The sequence below is a fragment of the Theobroma cacao genome, chromosome 4, assembly GCF_053813885.1.
Source record: "Theobroma cacao isolate CCN51 chromosome 4, ASM5381388v1, whole genome shotgun sequence".
NCBI classification, from domain to species: Eukaryota; Viridiplantae; Streptophyta; class Magnoliopsida; order Malvales; family Malvaceae; genus Theobroma; species Theobroma cacao.
The window spans coordinates 39,744,154-39,759,314 of NC_142642.1; the positions used below are offsets into that span (position 1 = coordinate 39,744,154).

Consider the following 15,161-nt stretch of genomic DNA (forward strand, 5'->3'; position numbering starts at 1 on the left):
GAAATGAACAGAGTACTTCAATTTATGTAGCATTTGCCTTGTAGGATTGACAGGTTGTATAGAAATGACAGAAATCATTGAGTGAATGGAGTTAGCAAGTTAGATGGAAATGGCAAACCGACCAGAAGTTGAAATTATGGATGAGCAGGGATTTGGAAACTGTCGCAGGCTCATCAAACTGCATTCATTTGGCCAGCTGCGGTAGAGAAATATTAATTTATTTTATACAATGAACAAGCTGGCTCATAACCATGTAAAGAGTAGGTTCTGCTTCATTGAAGTGTTAAGTTCAGAAAACCTACTAGGTAGCTAAAATGAATTAGAATTGCTATGGTAAACAAAAATTCAGAGCCAGGATCTATCAGAGCCAGGATAGATCATCCTGAAGATGGTGGCTGCAATCGGAAGAACGGAAGCAAGTGCTATCTGTAATTGCTCTGAGCTGCTTACTTTGAGAGTGATCTGCCCACTCCGCTTGTTGTTCAACCCCACACGGACAGCCATTGATGAACTACGTCCAATAGAGAACTGAGACTGTAGGTTGGCCATTAGACCCAGGTCACGCCTCCACTTCACCAAAGACAGTCCCAATGTGGTCTGGTTCTGCTCTAGAGGAAAATCCTTACCCTTTAGGCGGATTTCCATGTTGGCTCCATATGCTGTTTCACCTTGAGATTTCATAGCCCCAGCACTTCCAGCCAAAACCAGGTGCTTTCTGACTGCAATCTGATCCTCAATCTTAAGTCCGGTAGCTGCATTTTCACCTAAGAAAGTAACTGATAAACCAGCAGTTGTTTGGTTTATTTTGAAATTTCTGAATTTTGTTTCGCCCCTGAAGATGTAAGCAAGCTGTTTTCCAACAGTTTGGATATCGAATCCTGCCATTGTAGATTTATTCTCTCCATGTTTTGCACAAACTGAGGAATCCAAATGGATACTGAACTCTTTTTTATCCTTTGAAATTTGACCAGCAATTGCCCCAGGAAAACAACCGGCTATGACAAGACTTCTTTCAAGGCTAACACCATCGTACCCAATATCATGATCCCAAACCTGTGAGTCCAAAACTGGCCTCATAAGAAGCTCAGATGTAGAATCCAGAAACCGGTACCGGTAAGTAGGGTTGTCTCCATCAAAGGAAGGAGGGAGGACCATGTCGGGCAAAGGTACCGGTACAGTTGCCGGATTATCCCCTTCTTCAATGTCTCCATCATCTCCAACATAACCAAAATTATTATCACCATCTTTCCCTTTCTTCTTAATTTCCCTCATTCTTTTAACCTCCTCTCTCCATTGTTTCTTTTGAAGCAGCTTCACACGATAATCATACTCCTCACAATAAGCCTTTCTCTGCTCCTTGCTAAGTTTTTTAACCTGAGATTTCCTTAGAGGCTTAAATGGTGGGAGCTGGTCATATTCATCATAATCTTCTTCATCAGAATTTGTTGAGTCTCCCAACTCAATATCCAAGTCAAGATCATCACCACCCTGATTGGTAGGTAGTTTTAAATGAGAACGAGATTGCAATAGAGAAGAGAGCAAGTAGGGTAAAGGAGGAGAACGAAGTCGGATGCCAAAAAGCTTCCGGTGATCAAAAGGAGCTTGAGGTTTTGACAAAGAACTTGCTTCAGATAAAATCTTCACTGAATAGCACAAGAGTAGCAACTGTGACCTCCACCTTTGCCCATTGGGAAGCAAACTTTCTCCATTTCTGTCTCTCTGACATGATGGATGGTTCTCGACAAGAGCCACAGGATGCATCATACTTGGATTCATTAGACGCATATCACCAACTGCTTGGCTGATTGCTCGATGAACCACATGGGACCTTTGAGCAACAAAGACTTCATAACTTAGGGGTTCCCCTAATGGTCCATCTGGGGAGGCAGATGCAGCATGAGTAAGAGTTACAATGGCATTTTGCCATATTGAAGAACCGAGAGAATCAGTTAGTGACTTTAGTAATAGCAAATCGGTAAGATCTCTGTCATGTGTGTCTAAACGATCAACATAGAGGACAACATCTGGTGGGAACTTCCTTACAAACCTCTTTACAGATGCTAATAGTTTGCGATTAGTAGCTTCTCCTGTCACAGGAGATCTAAGACCAGGTGTATCAAAAATTCTGATCTTAACTCCATCTACTGTTCCGACAATCTCCTTCACAGCAGATGTGGCTGCTTCAAAAGCATCAGTTCCAGATTTTTGCTCACATAAAATGGAATTAATGCTTGCACTCTTTCCCACTCCAGTTTTTCCGAGAACCACAATATTCAAAGAAAAATCTAAGTCATCTTTACCTTCTGCTTCAAGCTGCATAGCTGCTCTCTTGGCAGATTCAAGGGTGAATTCTTGATTGAAAAGACTACCCAAAGCTAGGGCCAGCCTGTACAGGACCTGTGCAACCATGGGATCAGTGGGAGAATGGCCTAGTCTCTCTACCAGTCTCAAGAATTTCACTCTTATGAGTTGTAACTTCTCAAATCTCTTCTTTTCTTCACCACTTATACTGTCCTTTGAGATGACATTAGCCATATTTGATGGTGGATCAACTTTTGAAGAATGCAACGAGGAACCTGAATGAGCAGGGTGCTCGAGAGAGAATACTCTAGAACCACCATTAGAAGTGATTGTGAGGCCACCACCATCTGATTCAGCACCTGTTGCTGTTTTCAGAAGAGCAGCCAATGCAGCAGAATTGAATAGTTCCTTTAGTTCATGCTCCTTCTCTGTTTCCACTTCTTCATCTGAGTCCATGACAATCTGCTGACTTGATGTTTCTAATTCCTCCTCCAAATCTACCTTCAAAGGAGAAGTGGACGTTAATCCTTGCTCTACTTCTTTTGTTACATGTTTGGTTGTTTCAGAGCTTCCAAATATCAGTTGCACAACATCTTCATCAGAGCGTAGAACTTTTTCTGAGACGTGCTTAGCTATATCTTCTGCTTCTGGTTTAACTTTGTGGTCTAAATTTGATATTGAAGCTGCAAATTTAAAGGTGTTGGTATCACTCATCAATTCGTCTCCTATTTGCTCCCCTTCAGTTGTTTTCAACAAGCCAACATTCCCAGTATTTGCAATCATAATATCATGGTCATTAGATTCATCTCTGTTCGCAGCTAAAAGCTCATACAACTCAGCTCCCAAAACAATTCTATTCTCCAGTTTCTTGCTTTCACTACCTTGATCAACAGCACCACTTTCAATAACATCAACATGGCTCCGTTCATTACCTTGGCAACTCATTATTTCTCCTGCCTCTGCCCCTGTTTCCTCAACTTTCAATTCTTTCACATTGGACACAATAATCTTGTCAACAGGTTTCACCACAGGTTGAGAAGAATGATTGGCATCATTGCCCACAACAAAACTCTTTTTCTCTAACTCATGACCATCACCATGTTTTGACTCGATGCTCTCATCATCCAGGTTTTCCGTTGCTATGCTTTTAACAGCAGAATGCTCAACATCCTCATCCAATTTGGAAATTTCCACCAAAACATCTTTTTGGCTCCCTTTCGAACCACCATTCTCAATCTCTGCCTTAACCAGAGTAGACGACTCGTATTGGTTAACAAAAGCAGAACTTCTCAACTCCAATGACTCTTCTCCTTCTCCTTCTTCAACCCCCAAAGCCACCTTTATTCTAGGTGAACTTTCAACAGCACCAGGAACCTTAACCACACCAGAAAACCCTCCATCTTCCACTTCCGTCACTATTTCCTCCTCACTCAACACTTCAGAAAACTCTTCATCATCCATTGACAATTGAGCAATAGGAACAACCGGCTTCGAACTAGAAACACCCACCAAACCAACATCACCACTACTCTCTCCCTCCTCTTCTACTGAATTCTCCAAGCTATCAATGTCATCGTCTTTGTTGGCCACATAAATTTTGTAACTTTCACCAATCCCATTCTCTTCCTCTAAGGTTTCCTCATCTGGGTCTCTCTTCTCAGAAGCAGTCTCAAACTCCTCACCACTCAAAAACTCCTCACTTTCAGACCCCAACTCACTGTTGTTCTCAAAACTATTTAAACTACTCCCACCAACAGAGCTGGCAGTTTCATGGCCGTTGGTTTCGTATTCAGAATCAGAATCAGCAGTTAAAGGAGCTCGGATAAGTAAAGAACCTGTTGCTGCTGCTGACGAAGATGGGGTCTCTTCTGTTGTGGAAAAGGAGACATGGGGCATTGAGTCCATGGCCTTGACCTTGAGCTCTTGGTTTTTTGCATAAAAGAAAGATACCCAACCTAGGCAGATAATAAGCTTTTTTATTTGTGCTTTTTCTTCCTTGGGCTGTGTTGATGATTAGACGGCGGGTGGCTCTGGGTAATCTTCCCTTATGTCTTGTTTTCGATGATGTCTAAGTCTGTGTTTGAGTTGGAGACTGTTGGGTTTTAGGTTTGGCCTTTGGAGGCTAGCTGGTTTGGACAGTGAGACAACCACTTGTGCTTGGAGTAGTGTGCTAAGCCAAGAGAGCCATAGATAGGATTACAAAGCGGCGGCTGGGGAACTACCCGCGAACAATGTTTTGCACTTTTGTCTCATCTTTTCTCTGTCACTAATATAGCCCCACGTTACATGCCCCTTGGCCAAACAAAAATATGTAGGCCATCAAATTATATTTCTATCCCTATGTTTAGCAAGAATTACATGTTGGTTCGAGATTATCATTTTCAAGAACGACATCGCACAATCCGACTCCTTTAAATAAGATTATGATACTTTATAAACATATTTAAATAAGATATTAATAATAATTTTAAGACACTTATTGTTTGAACTCAATTATAAATAATAAATTGTTTTATATTTGTTTTAATGTACATATTAAGATAATTTTATGAATTATTTAATTAAAATTATTATACAATAGTGTATTTAGTTAGAATTATTCAATTGTGTAATATAGGGTATTTAAATAATATTTCTTTCTTATATGATATCAAATTTTCGGATTCTTTTAAATATAATATTTAGACAATTACAAATGTTTGTTCGAAATTGTCGTTAATTCACAACAAACGACTTTCCATCATTTAAGGGATGACAATTTTGATGAGGAAGCATGTGTGGGAGTTGTGATTTTCCTTTGATCATGCAACATAAAAGAATTTCACATCTTTGATGAAAGAAGTGAAGGTTTAACAAATTATAAGTTGTACCTAATCAACATTGTTTTAAAAAAGATTTCTACTTTCTTTCTTTTTTTTTTAAATATAAAATGATAAGAATGGTGTGACGGGTATAATATTCGTATTAAAATTTAATTACGCATAATTTTATGGGAAACTGATTTAAAATTAATATTTAATACCCGAACTCGATTATTAATATTCATAAAAAACTCGGACCCTACACATTTAGAAGCCACTTAAGTATAAGGTAATTACCAACTTGAAATCCAAAAACAAAGGCATTGGGCCTATATTTTTAGGTATCCGACTTGGGCCAACGAACTCGCTAACCAAAATGTTGGGCTTATTTATATTGGGCCCACTATAGGGAAATGGTACCCGAACCCGAAAACCGAAAACAAAGGCTTTTGGCCCAAAATCGTACCTTTCTTGGGCTTCAATGGAGGCCTGCAAATACTAAAACTAAAGCCAGAGAAATGGAAAGGTTTCTCAACTGTCACCTCTGTTCTTCTAGCTCCACTGTCGAGCCATGGCGGGGGCGGTCTCCCTCTCCCCGACTCTCTCTTTCGTTCCCAAATTTTCACTGAAGCCGCTTCTGTTTTCCCCTCTTTCCACTCCAGTTCCCTCTAAGCCTACCAAGCGTAAAAACAGCTTACGCCCCAAAATCCTTAAAACCATCACTAAACCCTTCCCTTGCTCCACTCCAACTATTCCGATAACCCCCGTAAAGTCCCCACCTGAAAATAAGCCAGTCGACGTCGTCGTTTTCGAGCCTCCTTCTGATGAAATGCCAATCGAAGTTTTAGAAGAAACCAATAGAGTTGAAGAGTTTCAGGTTTCTGAGACGTTGGGCTTTGCTGGAGAAAACAGTGGGAATTTTGGTAAAATTTCAGCTTATTCCGTCTTGAAATTTGGGTTTTATTTTGTTGGAATTTTTGTGTTTCAGACTTTAGTTGCTGTTTGGGTGACGGGAAATGGAGATTCTCAGGATAAAGATAGGAACTTTCAGAGGAAAAAAAGTTGGCATGGGAAATTTTTAAATAATGGAAAAGTTGAATCAAGTTCAAGAAATGTGTTTTCCTGGGATAACTCTGAACTCGAAGAAAAAGTTAAAGAAATTAGAGCAATGGCTAGGGAAGCTCGAAAAATTGAGGAAAAAGAAACGAAGAATGGTGATGAGGAAGGTGATATGATTGCTGAAAGTTTGAATTCTAAGGCAAGAATTGGGTTTGAAAAGGAGATTGGTGCTAGATTGAATAAGTTGGAGAAGAAATTGAATTCTAAGAGAGAGAACATTCCAGGGTCGTATATAAATTTTTTGGATAAGTTAAGGGATGGTGAGGATGCAAAAGAGATGGATAAAAAATTGTTCATAAAGAAGAAGTTTAAATTCAGAGCCTCTGAAAAGAATTCAAGAAGTGATGTGAAGGGTTTTCCCAGTTTAAAGGATGGTAGCGCACCAAGGAATGAGAATGGTATGGCTACTAGTGGTTCAGGGACTAAGGAGGTGGAAGATGGGAAGAGAGTAGTGAGTCAAAACTTGGATTTCTTGCCAAGTGATGGAGAGGAGATTGAGAAGATAGAGGAGGAGGAACTGGGAGCTGTGCACAACAATACGAGGTTTGGTAATGTTCCTGAAATGCTTTTCAATACTTGACTCATTAATTTTATTTCAAGCCATTTGTTTATAATTCTATATAAATGTGTGACTTTTGCAATCAGTTAAAGTTTGAGTATGTAGTTTTCTTGAGTCCTGCACAATCCTTGTTTATTTGTTAAATTTTGAAGTGCTGGTTCAGAATCCAGTCAAAAGAGGTTGTCTACTGAAGTTATGAAATCAAGAAAATCACGAGATTTGGATACCTAGAATTCACAGATCTTTACAAAAGAGAACCAGGAAGCTAGAACCAAATCTGATGAGCATGCTTTCTTGCATCCTTTTATATGCAGAGAAGTTTACAACAAGCCACCAGCCAACAAAGTCAAGGATAACCAATCAAGCATCAAAACTGATCCGTGGTGGCTGAATCTTCCTTATGTTCTAGTACGTAATGCGCTTCTCCACTTCTTTTAACAATTATTCTGTCTCAATAGCATGAAGATAGTCATAGTTCATCTTAGAGGAGTTGTCCGAGGATCAATAAAGTTGAGACTTGAGACATATCTCTTAAACAAATGACACTAATAATGAAACCTCATGCAAGCACCTTTTTACTTGACTACCAGTTTTCAATACCACAAGTGTGTTAGCATTTTCATTGTTTGAAATTTTTATCATGTAACTTGTTGGGTGCCTTATTGGATTCATGACTGTTCGAATTTCTCCACCCCCTTCCCTGCAATCTCATTCCCCCTTGTCAAGGATTGTAAAACTTCAGACTGATAACATACTGTTTCCAGGCTGTTCTCATGCGAAGAGGTGTTGATCATGAAGGACCCGGAGGACTTTTTACCTTAAGAATCTCATCTGAGGGCCAGGAACAGAGTGAAACTTCATGCACTGTTGCATTTGAGGACCACAGTGATGCCAATAACTTCTGTTATCTTCTAGAATGTTTTTTTGAAGATCTGGGCGATTTCAGTGCTGAAGTTGTTCCGATGTCAGTAAAAGTAAGAAATAATTTGATTTTAGAAAGTCCAAGCTTGTGTAACTTCATAAACGTCTGTGTTTTTATTTGACTGAATCATGATAAAATAAATATATAGGGTATTACTTGTTATCAATCCACAAAGGGAATATTACTTACCGGTTTATAGACACTTCTCAATTGCTTTAGTTGCTTACTACATCCAGCAAATTTTTATTGGCTGTCATAAAGGATAAGAACTCTTTAGTGCGTGCATTTTTCCTAAATCCGTATCAGAGACAGTACTGATATGAGAATGAAACCTGTGACTTCTGCAGGAACTTTATCAAGCTGTAAAATCACATGCCAAGAAGGTAATTGTTGTTAAGAAGGGGCAGCTTAAGATTTATGCTGGTCAACCATTTGCTGAGGTTGAGATGGCTTTGCACTCTTTGATTAAAGATAACCAAAGTGCCTCCATTGCAAATATAGAATAGACCATGGAGGATATAAATAACGGATGCAATTGGTCACAGAGAGTAAAAATTGAAGAGGATATATGCTTACAGGAGCTGAAGACTGGAGTTGAAGAACATGTGATCACTCTTCTGGTTCTCTTCAAGTTACGGACTTATTTCTTAATGGGAAGTTTCAGATGCGAGTAATTGAGTTACCCACGCGAACATGTTGTAGTGGTTGTGAAATGCTGCCACAAAAATTTTGTTACCAGTGTTTATCCAACATGTTGTAGTGGCTGTGAAATGCTGCCACAAAAATTTTGTTACCAGTGTTTTTATTTAATGACATTTGAGTGCTTACATTCGAGAAGAATAGTTTGAAACACAAATTATTGGATTATTTGATTAATTAATTCTTCTTCAAGAATTTCAGATCTTATTCTCTGATAACTTATGGGGATGTCTGAAGTTTAATTTTCTTCATATTGGTGCTGGTGCAAAAATTCATGGTTGCTGCCGTCTATGCTGTCTGGGTGGAAAAGTACCTTTGTTGCTGAGTTCTTCAATCACTTCAAGTAGGGAAATGGGAACAGGGAAGGTAAGAGCACTTGGTTATCAAGTGCAGATGAATTCTTAACATAAAAAAATCAATGAAATGTAAAGTCAACTTCCATTAAAAAATAAAGAAGAAAAGCTGAAAATGTGTTATTCCATCATTAAAAAAAAAAGAAGAAAGAAAATAGATATTGCTAAATCATGTAAAAACAGCATTTACATGAAACGGAAGTTCAAAAACTCCTACTTTTCTACCACCTATGCTGCTGCTAAAACTGTTACTCTAAACTCTACTGGAAAGAATAACTTTGACCATGGACTGAGCGTGATTGGGTGGTAAATTTGTTTGGCAAAAGCTTTGCCAAGCCTCCTCCTCCATCTCCTCTTCATTTTCTGTAAATGCCTTGTATACAGAAAATACAATACTTCTCGCAGCTTCTCTGGCCTCTGGCAGTCTATCATTCAGCAAATCCGCAGCCATTTGAAGCAGTGTAACCATCCCAAACTCTTTGATTTCTTCCAGCCCCTGCAATTGGTAAAAGTAACAATGTCCAACGAGTGAGACAATGTTCAACATTTTGTAAACATTTGTTGCCAAAGAGTTTTCTCGGTACTGTACCATCTTGAGAACAGAATTGGAAATGGAAACAGAAGCTTTGGCTCTGACTCTAAGGTTGCCATGGTTAACATATCCGCGAAGCTTCTGAAGCAGTGGCAAAGGAGCCATAGACTTAACCATTGCATTCAGCGACCTATCTGCTTCTTCACACACAAACTTCTTGTCCTGGGAAGCTTTAAGTAACAGCTGCAACAACTGTAAACCCACCACAAATTTTAACACCAGATGCAGAAAATCGAAAACCTCAAAAGAGAAATGTTAATTGGCCAAATGGGTACCCACCAACTGATCAAATGCACCAGAATCAGTGGAATCAAGCAACTTTTCACCAAAGGCATTGAAGATATCTGAAGCAGCCATAATCGAGGTCTTGCACAGAGCACTTCTCGGGTTCTTCATCGCCTTTACCACTACTAAAATCACCTTTTCTCTGCATAATAATAACAACTATTCATCAGCACAAATAAGTTAATAACCCACTGCCAAAAAAGCACAAAAAAAAAAAAAGGAAGAAAATTTAGAATCTTACAAGATTGGAAGCAGTAGGGTGGAGTGATATAAAGAGAAACGCCTAGAGTCATTCAGCGACTCGCAGAGATTCACCCAATCCTTGGAATCTAACCCTTCAATTAAGCTCTGAAATTTCAAATAATTCACACCAAAAAAGAAACCAATCAGAATCATGAAATTGCAACAGGGTTAACTTTCACCGTAGTAAAAAATGGGAATTATGTACTTGGATGATGGATTCAGGGTCTTGAAAGGGTTTGAGATTCTCGGAAGGGATGTAATCAACGGATGCATCAGCAGACGGTGGCAAAGGAGCCTTGTTCTCGTCATTCACACCAAACTCTGATGGTTTTTTCTGGACTGGAACCGACACTTTGGCTTGTTTCTTGGGTCTCTCTGGAGTGATCGGGAGTGCATTATCTATGGGTCTCAACGCCATTTCGCAATGAGAAAAAGAGGAATCTACGATCTGAAAACAGATTGGTGCAAAGGGTGGAGAGGGATTTGAGACAAAATTTGATTTAAAAGGGTTAAAGGTACTTTGATGGGAGGAGAAAAAGGGCAACGGACACGCTCAAAAATTTAAATTTTGAAGAAAGTGGAAAGGAGACGTTGGACTTCCCATTTATTTTTCTAAGCTCCCAACGGTCGAATCTATAATGTGGTAATTATCTTCTATGCTCGGGGTTGTATTATTCTGTTCATTTCTGCTAGGACGCGTGGCATTGCCAATACTATTAGCACATAGTTTTGAATTTGAAAAATACTACTAGTAAGATAACAGTAAATAAATAAAAAATTAGTATCATGTTTGAAAAATCTTTAAATTATGTAAAAAAAAATTAAAATAAATTTTTATATTTTTATTTTAAATCAAATAAATTTTTATAACCAATAAATTAGTCAAAATGTCCATTTATGTCGTTTTATAAACATATGAAGTTGACATACTAACCACATGAATGATAAAACATGATACATAATTATGTCATCATGCTATATTAACAACATGACACGTTATTACTATTATGACATGTCGGTATATCATGTTAACGTAATATTTTAACTAAAAATAAATAATTACAATTTATTTAATCTAAAATAAAAGCATAAAGATTGAAACTTTGATTTTTAATCAAACAAAGATGAGCCAACATGGAAAACAAGGGCCTCTGGATCCATCTCATAATCGTACTTCTTGAATGTTTCTCTTCCTATGTTATACATAAGAACAAAGGTTTGATGCTTATAACATGTTTATTTGACAAAGGATTTCTTGCAAGCGATAATACATACAACACACCAATTTATTTGAACAAAATCTCCTATAAATATTTGTATGAAATCACGCTGACAATGTGTTCAATGGGGAACTTCATGTTCTGAAAAAGAACCCCATCATCAGGTTCTAAGTTTTCGTAGGGTTTGTATCAAAATATGAAACTGTGAATGATAGAAAATTACAAGAGGAGGCATTTGCTAACTTTGTTGTTTGCTGATGGGATCTTTCTTCTCAATCATCCAAGACATGATCACAATGGCTTCGGTGAGAGAGCTCCCACGTTGTTGTAATGTAACCCAGAACCCTGTATTAAAACAAGAAGGAATGTATATTGTGAATGAAGATAGTATTAGAACATGGATTCACATCTGTCACTAGAATAATAGATGTTTGAACACAGAGTTCAGGCATATTGGTTTTTCATAGCTTGGCTATCCCAATGCTCCAACCATAAGTCTCATCGTCAGATTGAAAATTTACTAGTCACTACAGATCCTATATGCAGCTAGTAGCCAATATTTGAAATCCAGAGAACCATAACACACAAAGGCACCATATCACATGTTCACCCTTGTACCCATTTAACTACATGATTGAAAAAAAGAGATGTTGATGCTCATGGGAAATTAAATGCATAGCACTCTCCTTCAAACTACTAACACAAAATTAAATGCGAAGTCACAGCTTACATAACTCATTGAGTACTTGATAAGAAGAGGAAATACCTTAGCTTAAGCTCATCTCTAGATGTGAGTTACTAGTAACAGAACAGTGTCCTGCCCCCACATCGCTCCACCAGCAAGATGAGTAAGACCTCATTGTTGCATCAGAGACTTGCCAAGTAAACGCATAAACAGATTGCTCCAACACCTAATAGAAACAAGTTACCAATATTTGGAAGCATGTTGAGCCTTGGCTGTTTCCTTCAGGACAGCCCCTACAATTGCTGCCTGCTCAAGGCATTCAGCCTTGTGCAGTGCATCTAAAAGAACAACACAGGTTTTGGAATAAATATTAAAACCTTTCAGTCGAGTTTCCTCAAAAAGTGTATATGCATCTATTGCCCTATTTGCATTGCTTAACCCCTCTATGATAGCATTATAGCACGCAGAATCAGGTATACCCCCATCAGCCTTAAACCTCTCAAAGAGTCCATGAGCTTCTACAACATTACCAGCCTTTGCAAGTCCTGAGATCATGGTGGTGTAAGTGATGGTATTGGGTTTTAATCCTTGCTTTTGCATCTCTTGCCAAAAGACAAAGGCCTTATTGAATTTTCTAATCCTGCAAAGACCATTTATGAGAATGCTATAAGTAATGTGGTTGGGAGTGCATTTCAAGTCCTTCATAGACTGGAAGCAGATAAGGGCTTCATTAACCTCTTCTGCTTTCACCAAAGCATCAAGCAAGCAATTCCATGTGTATACATTAGGTGTCAAACCTCTCTGCATCAGCTCTTCTAAAATTAGATATGCTTCATCTATTCTACCAACTTTCCCAAACCCATCAATAAGACTACTATAGATAACTAAATTCAACTCTATGCCCTGTGATTTTGCTTCTTCAAAAAGCATGTATGCTTCATCAAGCCTGTCAATCTTACCAAGACCATCAATGACAGAACCATAGGTAACAACAGTGGGTTGGTGACCCTTTGTCTTCATTTCCTCTAGCAGCTCGTAAGCTTTGTTCACCTTACCTGACTTGCAGAATCCATCAATCACAGTGTTGTAAGCACGGGTGTCCAAAACACAGCCTTGCTCCTTCATTGCATGAAACAACTGATAGGTCTCATGCGCAAAACCTGCTTTCACAAGGCAATGAATCAGAATTGAATAGCTTTGTACATCTGGAATGAATCCCTGAGCCTTTATTTCCTCAAATAAAGCCCTACCCGTCTCAATTTCTCCAGCTTTAAAAACACAATCCATGTAGGTATTGAGGAGCATAAGATCAGGAGGGCAGCCCCTGCGAAGCATTTCTTTATACATCTTATGACCATCCTCCTTCCTGCCGCACTTGAAGAAGTTCCTGATGAGGGATGTATATACAACGGCATTTGGAATCTTATTAGCATCCAACATCTTCTCATAAAGTCTGTAAGCATCATCTACTCTGCCATGCTTGCCCAAGCCATCTATAAGCGAGCAAAATGTAACCTCATTTGGGCAGCAAACTTTATGATCCATTCCATAAAAAATAGAACAAGCATCATCAAGTTTTTGTGCTTTACACAGTCGATCAACCATTATGTTTACAGTAATAACATTGGGATACAAGCCAGCTTCTTTCATGGCATCCCGAACCCTAAAAGCATCCTCAAGATTTCCTTCCTTACAAAGCATGTCCATAAGAATATTATATGTTGGAGGGTTGGGCACTGCATCTTTCTTCATCTCCTCAAAGATCCTCAATGCCTCCACCACTTTCCCCTTCTTCCCAAGGCAAGTAAGAATGCAGTTATATGCGATGACACTCGGAATGGACCCCTTTTCCTTTTGTCTTTCTAGTAAACTGTACGCTTCATCAAACTTTCCTGCTGAGCCATAACCCATGATCATGGTGTTATAAGCATAAGCACAGGGGACCTTTCTATTCTGCTCCATCTGCTCAAATAATTCTACAGCTTCTTGTAGCCTATTTGCTTTGCAGAGAACGCCTATCATGCTTGTGTAAGTCACATCATCAGGAATTAGGCCTTGTGCTTTCGTCTCATGAAAGAATTTCCATGCCATATCCACCTTACCCACCTTACCAAAGCAGTCTATACACACATTGTAAAGAACAATGTCTGCTTCAAAAGAGTTGCTCTTCATCTCATCCAACAGAGAAAGAGCAGCATCAACCCGGCCTTCCTTGGCAAAGCCACGAATAAGTGTAGTAAACAAATGGACACTGACTTCATAACCTAGCTCTTGCATCTGCTGAAACAGAGTGAGCATAAGGTCAGATTCAAAGACAGCAGATAAAGCACCAATTAGAGTCGTATAAGCTGAGAAGGCTGGCCGGAATTTGAACTTTCTCATTGTTTGTATAATGTCAAAAGCTTCTCTTAACCTGTGGGACTTGACACAGCTAACAACCAACTCAATGCACGCGTCATTAGACGGGCCAAATCCTGCAACACTCATTTCTCCAAGAATCTGTTCCAGGCAATCAAACTTCTTATTCCGAGCCATTACCATGATAAGTGAATTGTACGCTTCTGGACAATGCGCTTCGTCTGTTTTCCTCTCAGCCCATCGAAAGTAATTTATTGCTAGATTGACATCTTTCAACTTTCTCAAAACCCCAATGACCAAGCCAGGTTGAGGTTTCTCATTGAGCAGAGACAGAGCATGTTCGAGGGCCGGTCCCCAAGGACCACTCTCCAAGACACAACACACATCATCCACTTCTTTTCTCACCCCTTCAATTCTACTTGGGTTTTCTTGAATACTACTCTTACCCACAAAGGGAACAGATTTCTTATACAATTCAGAAGAAGGCCCATCTGAGAAGGAAGACAGGTTCTTAGAAATATTGAAACTCTGACAACACTTTGTACGAATACAAAGTGTTATTCCTGCAGCACCCACAAAAAAGAAACACACATGAAAATGGAAGGGAATTAAAGAAAAAAAGAAAAAAGAAAGAGAACACAAGGACAGAATACACTACAAGCCTCAAAAGATCAAAAATTTCAATCAATACTGAAATTCCACAAATCAATATCTTACCTGGATTTCTTAAGATCATCTTCATGTAGACATCTGTAATCTATTACAAAATTTAATATAATCTCAAATTAAAAATTTGAAAAAAGGTACAAAAAAAAGTTATTTTGCATAAAAAGAGAAATTCCAAGAGGAATCAATGAAAAAAAATGAGAAGAATTTAGGGTTTATGAAGGGTTTAGTTCATGTGAACGGAGCAAGGAGGGCAGTAGGAGGAAATGACCGAAGATGGAGGAAGACAGTCACTGTTTGACCGAAAGAGAGCTTCCTTAAATACTTAAAACGAACCGTTTTGCTTATATTTCGAAAC

The 15,161-nt window shown here is 38.8% G+C and overlaps 4 protein-coding genes across 5 annotated transcripts; 1 reads left to right on the plus strand and 3 right to left on the minus strand.

Annotated features, from left to right (window-relative positions):
• Positions 1–99: 99 nt before the first annotated feature.
• On the minus strand, positions 100–4,519 carry LOC18603504 (P-loop containing nucleoside triphosphate hydrolases superfamily protein). The gene has a single exon (XM_007035526.3). It carries the CDS (start codon positions 4,204–4,206, stop codon positions 346–348), a length of 3,861 nt encoding a protein of 1,286 aa, XP_007035588.3. The 5' UTR covers positions 4,207–4,519; the 3' UTR covers positions 100–345.
• Positions 4,520–5,635: 1,116 nt separating this feature from the next.
• On the plus strand, positions 5,636–8,596 carry LOC18603505 (ABC subfamily C protein). The gene is made up of 4 exons (XM_007035527.3): positions 5,636–6,764; positions 7,095–7,188; positions 7,545–7,754; positions 8,050–8,596. The coding sequence occupies exons 1-4, from the start codon at positions 5,674–5,676 to the stop codon at positions 8,206–8,208; spliced, it is 1,554 nt and encodes a 517-aa protein (XP_007035589.3). The 5' UTR covers positions 5,636–5,673; the 3' UTR covers positions 8,209–8,596.
• Positions 8,597–8,842: 246 nt separating this feature from the next.
• LOC18603506 (ARM repeat superfamily protein) lies at positions 8,843–10,436 on the minus strand. The gene is made up of 5 exons (XM_007035532.3): positions 10,080–10,436; positions 9,873–9,979; positions 9,626–9,773; positions 9,344–9,538; positions 8,843–9,250 (listed from the first exon to the last, which is right to left on the minus strand). The coding sequence occupies exons 1-5, from the start codon at positions 10,290–10,292 to the stop codon at positions 9,008–9,010; spliced, it is 906 nt and encodes a 301-aa protein (XP_007035594.1). The 5' UTR covers positions 10,293–10,436; the 3' UTR covers positions 8,843–9,007.
• Positions 10,437–11,009: 573 nt separating this feature from the next.
• On the minus strand, positions 11,010–15,116 carry LOC18603507 (Tetratricopeptide repeat (TPR)-like superfamily protein). Of its 2 annotated transcripts, XM_088805466.1 has the most exons (4): positions 14,855–15,116; positions 11,861–14,700; positions 11,338–11,439; positions 11,010–11,235 (listed from the first exon to the last, which is right to left on the minus strand). In XM_088805466.1, the coding sequence occupies exons 1-2, from the start codon at positions 14,877–14,879 to the stop codon at positions 12,020–12,022; spliced, it is 2,706 nt and encodes a 901-aa protein (XP_088661592.1). In that variant the 5' UTR covers positions 14,880–15,116; the 3' UTR covers positions 11,010–11,235; positions 11,338–11,439; positions 11,861–12,019. The 2 variants fall into 2 exon arrangements, with proteins under 2 accessions (XP_088661592.1, XP_007035595.3); XM_007035533.3 differs by having other exon boundaries at positions 11,010–11,439.
• Between the last annotated feature and the right edge of the window lie 45 nt (positions 15,117–15,161).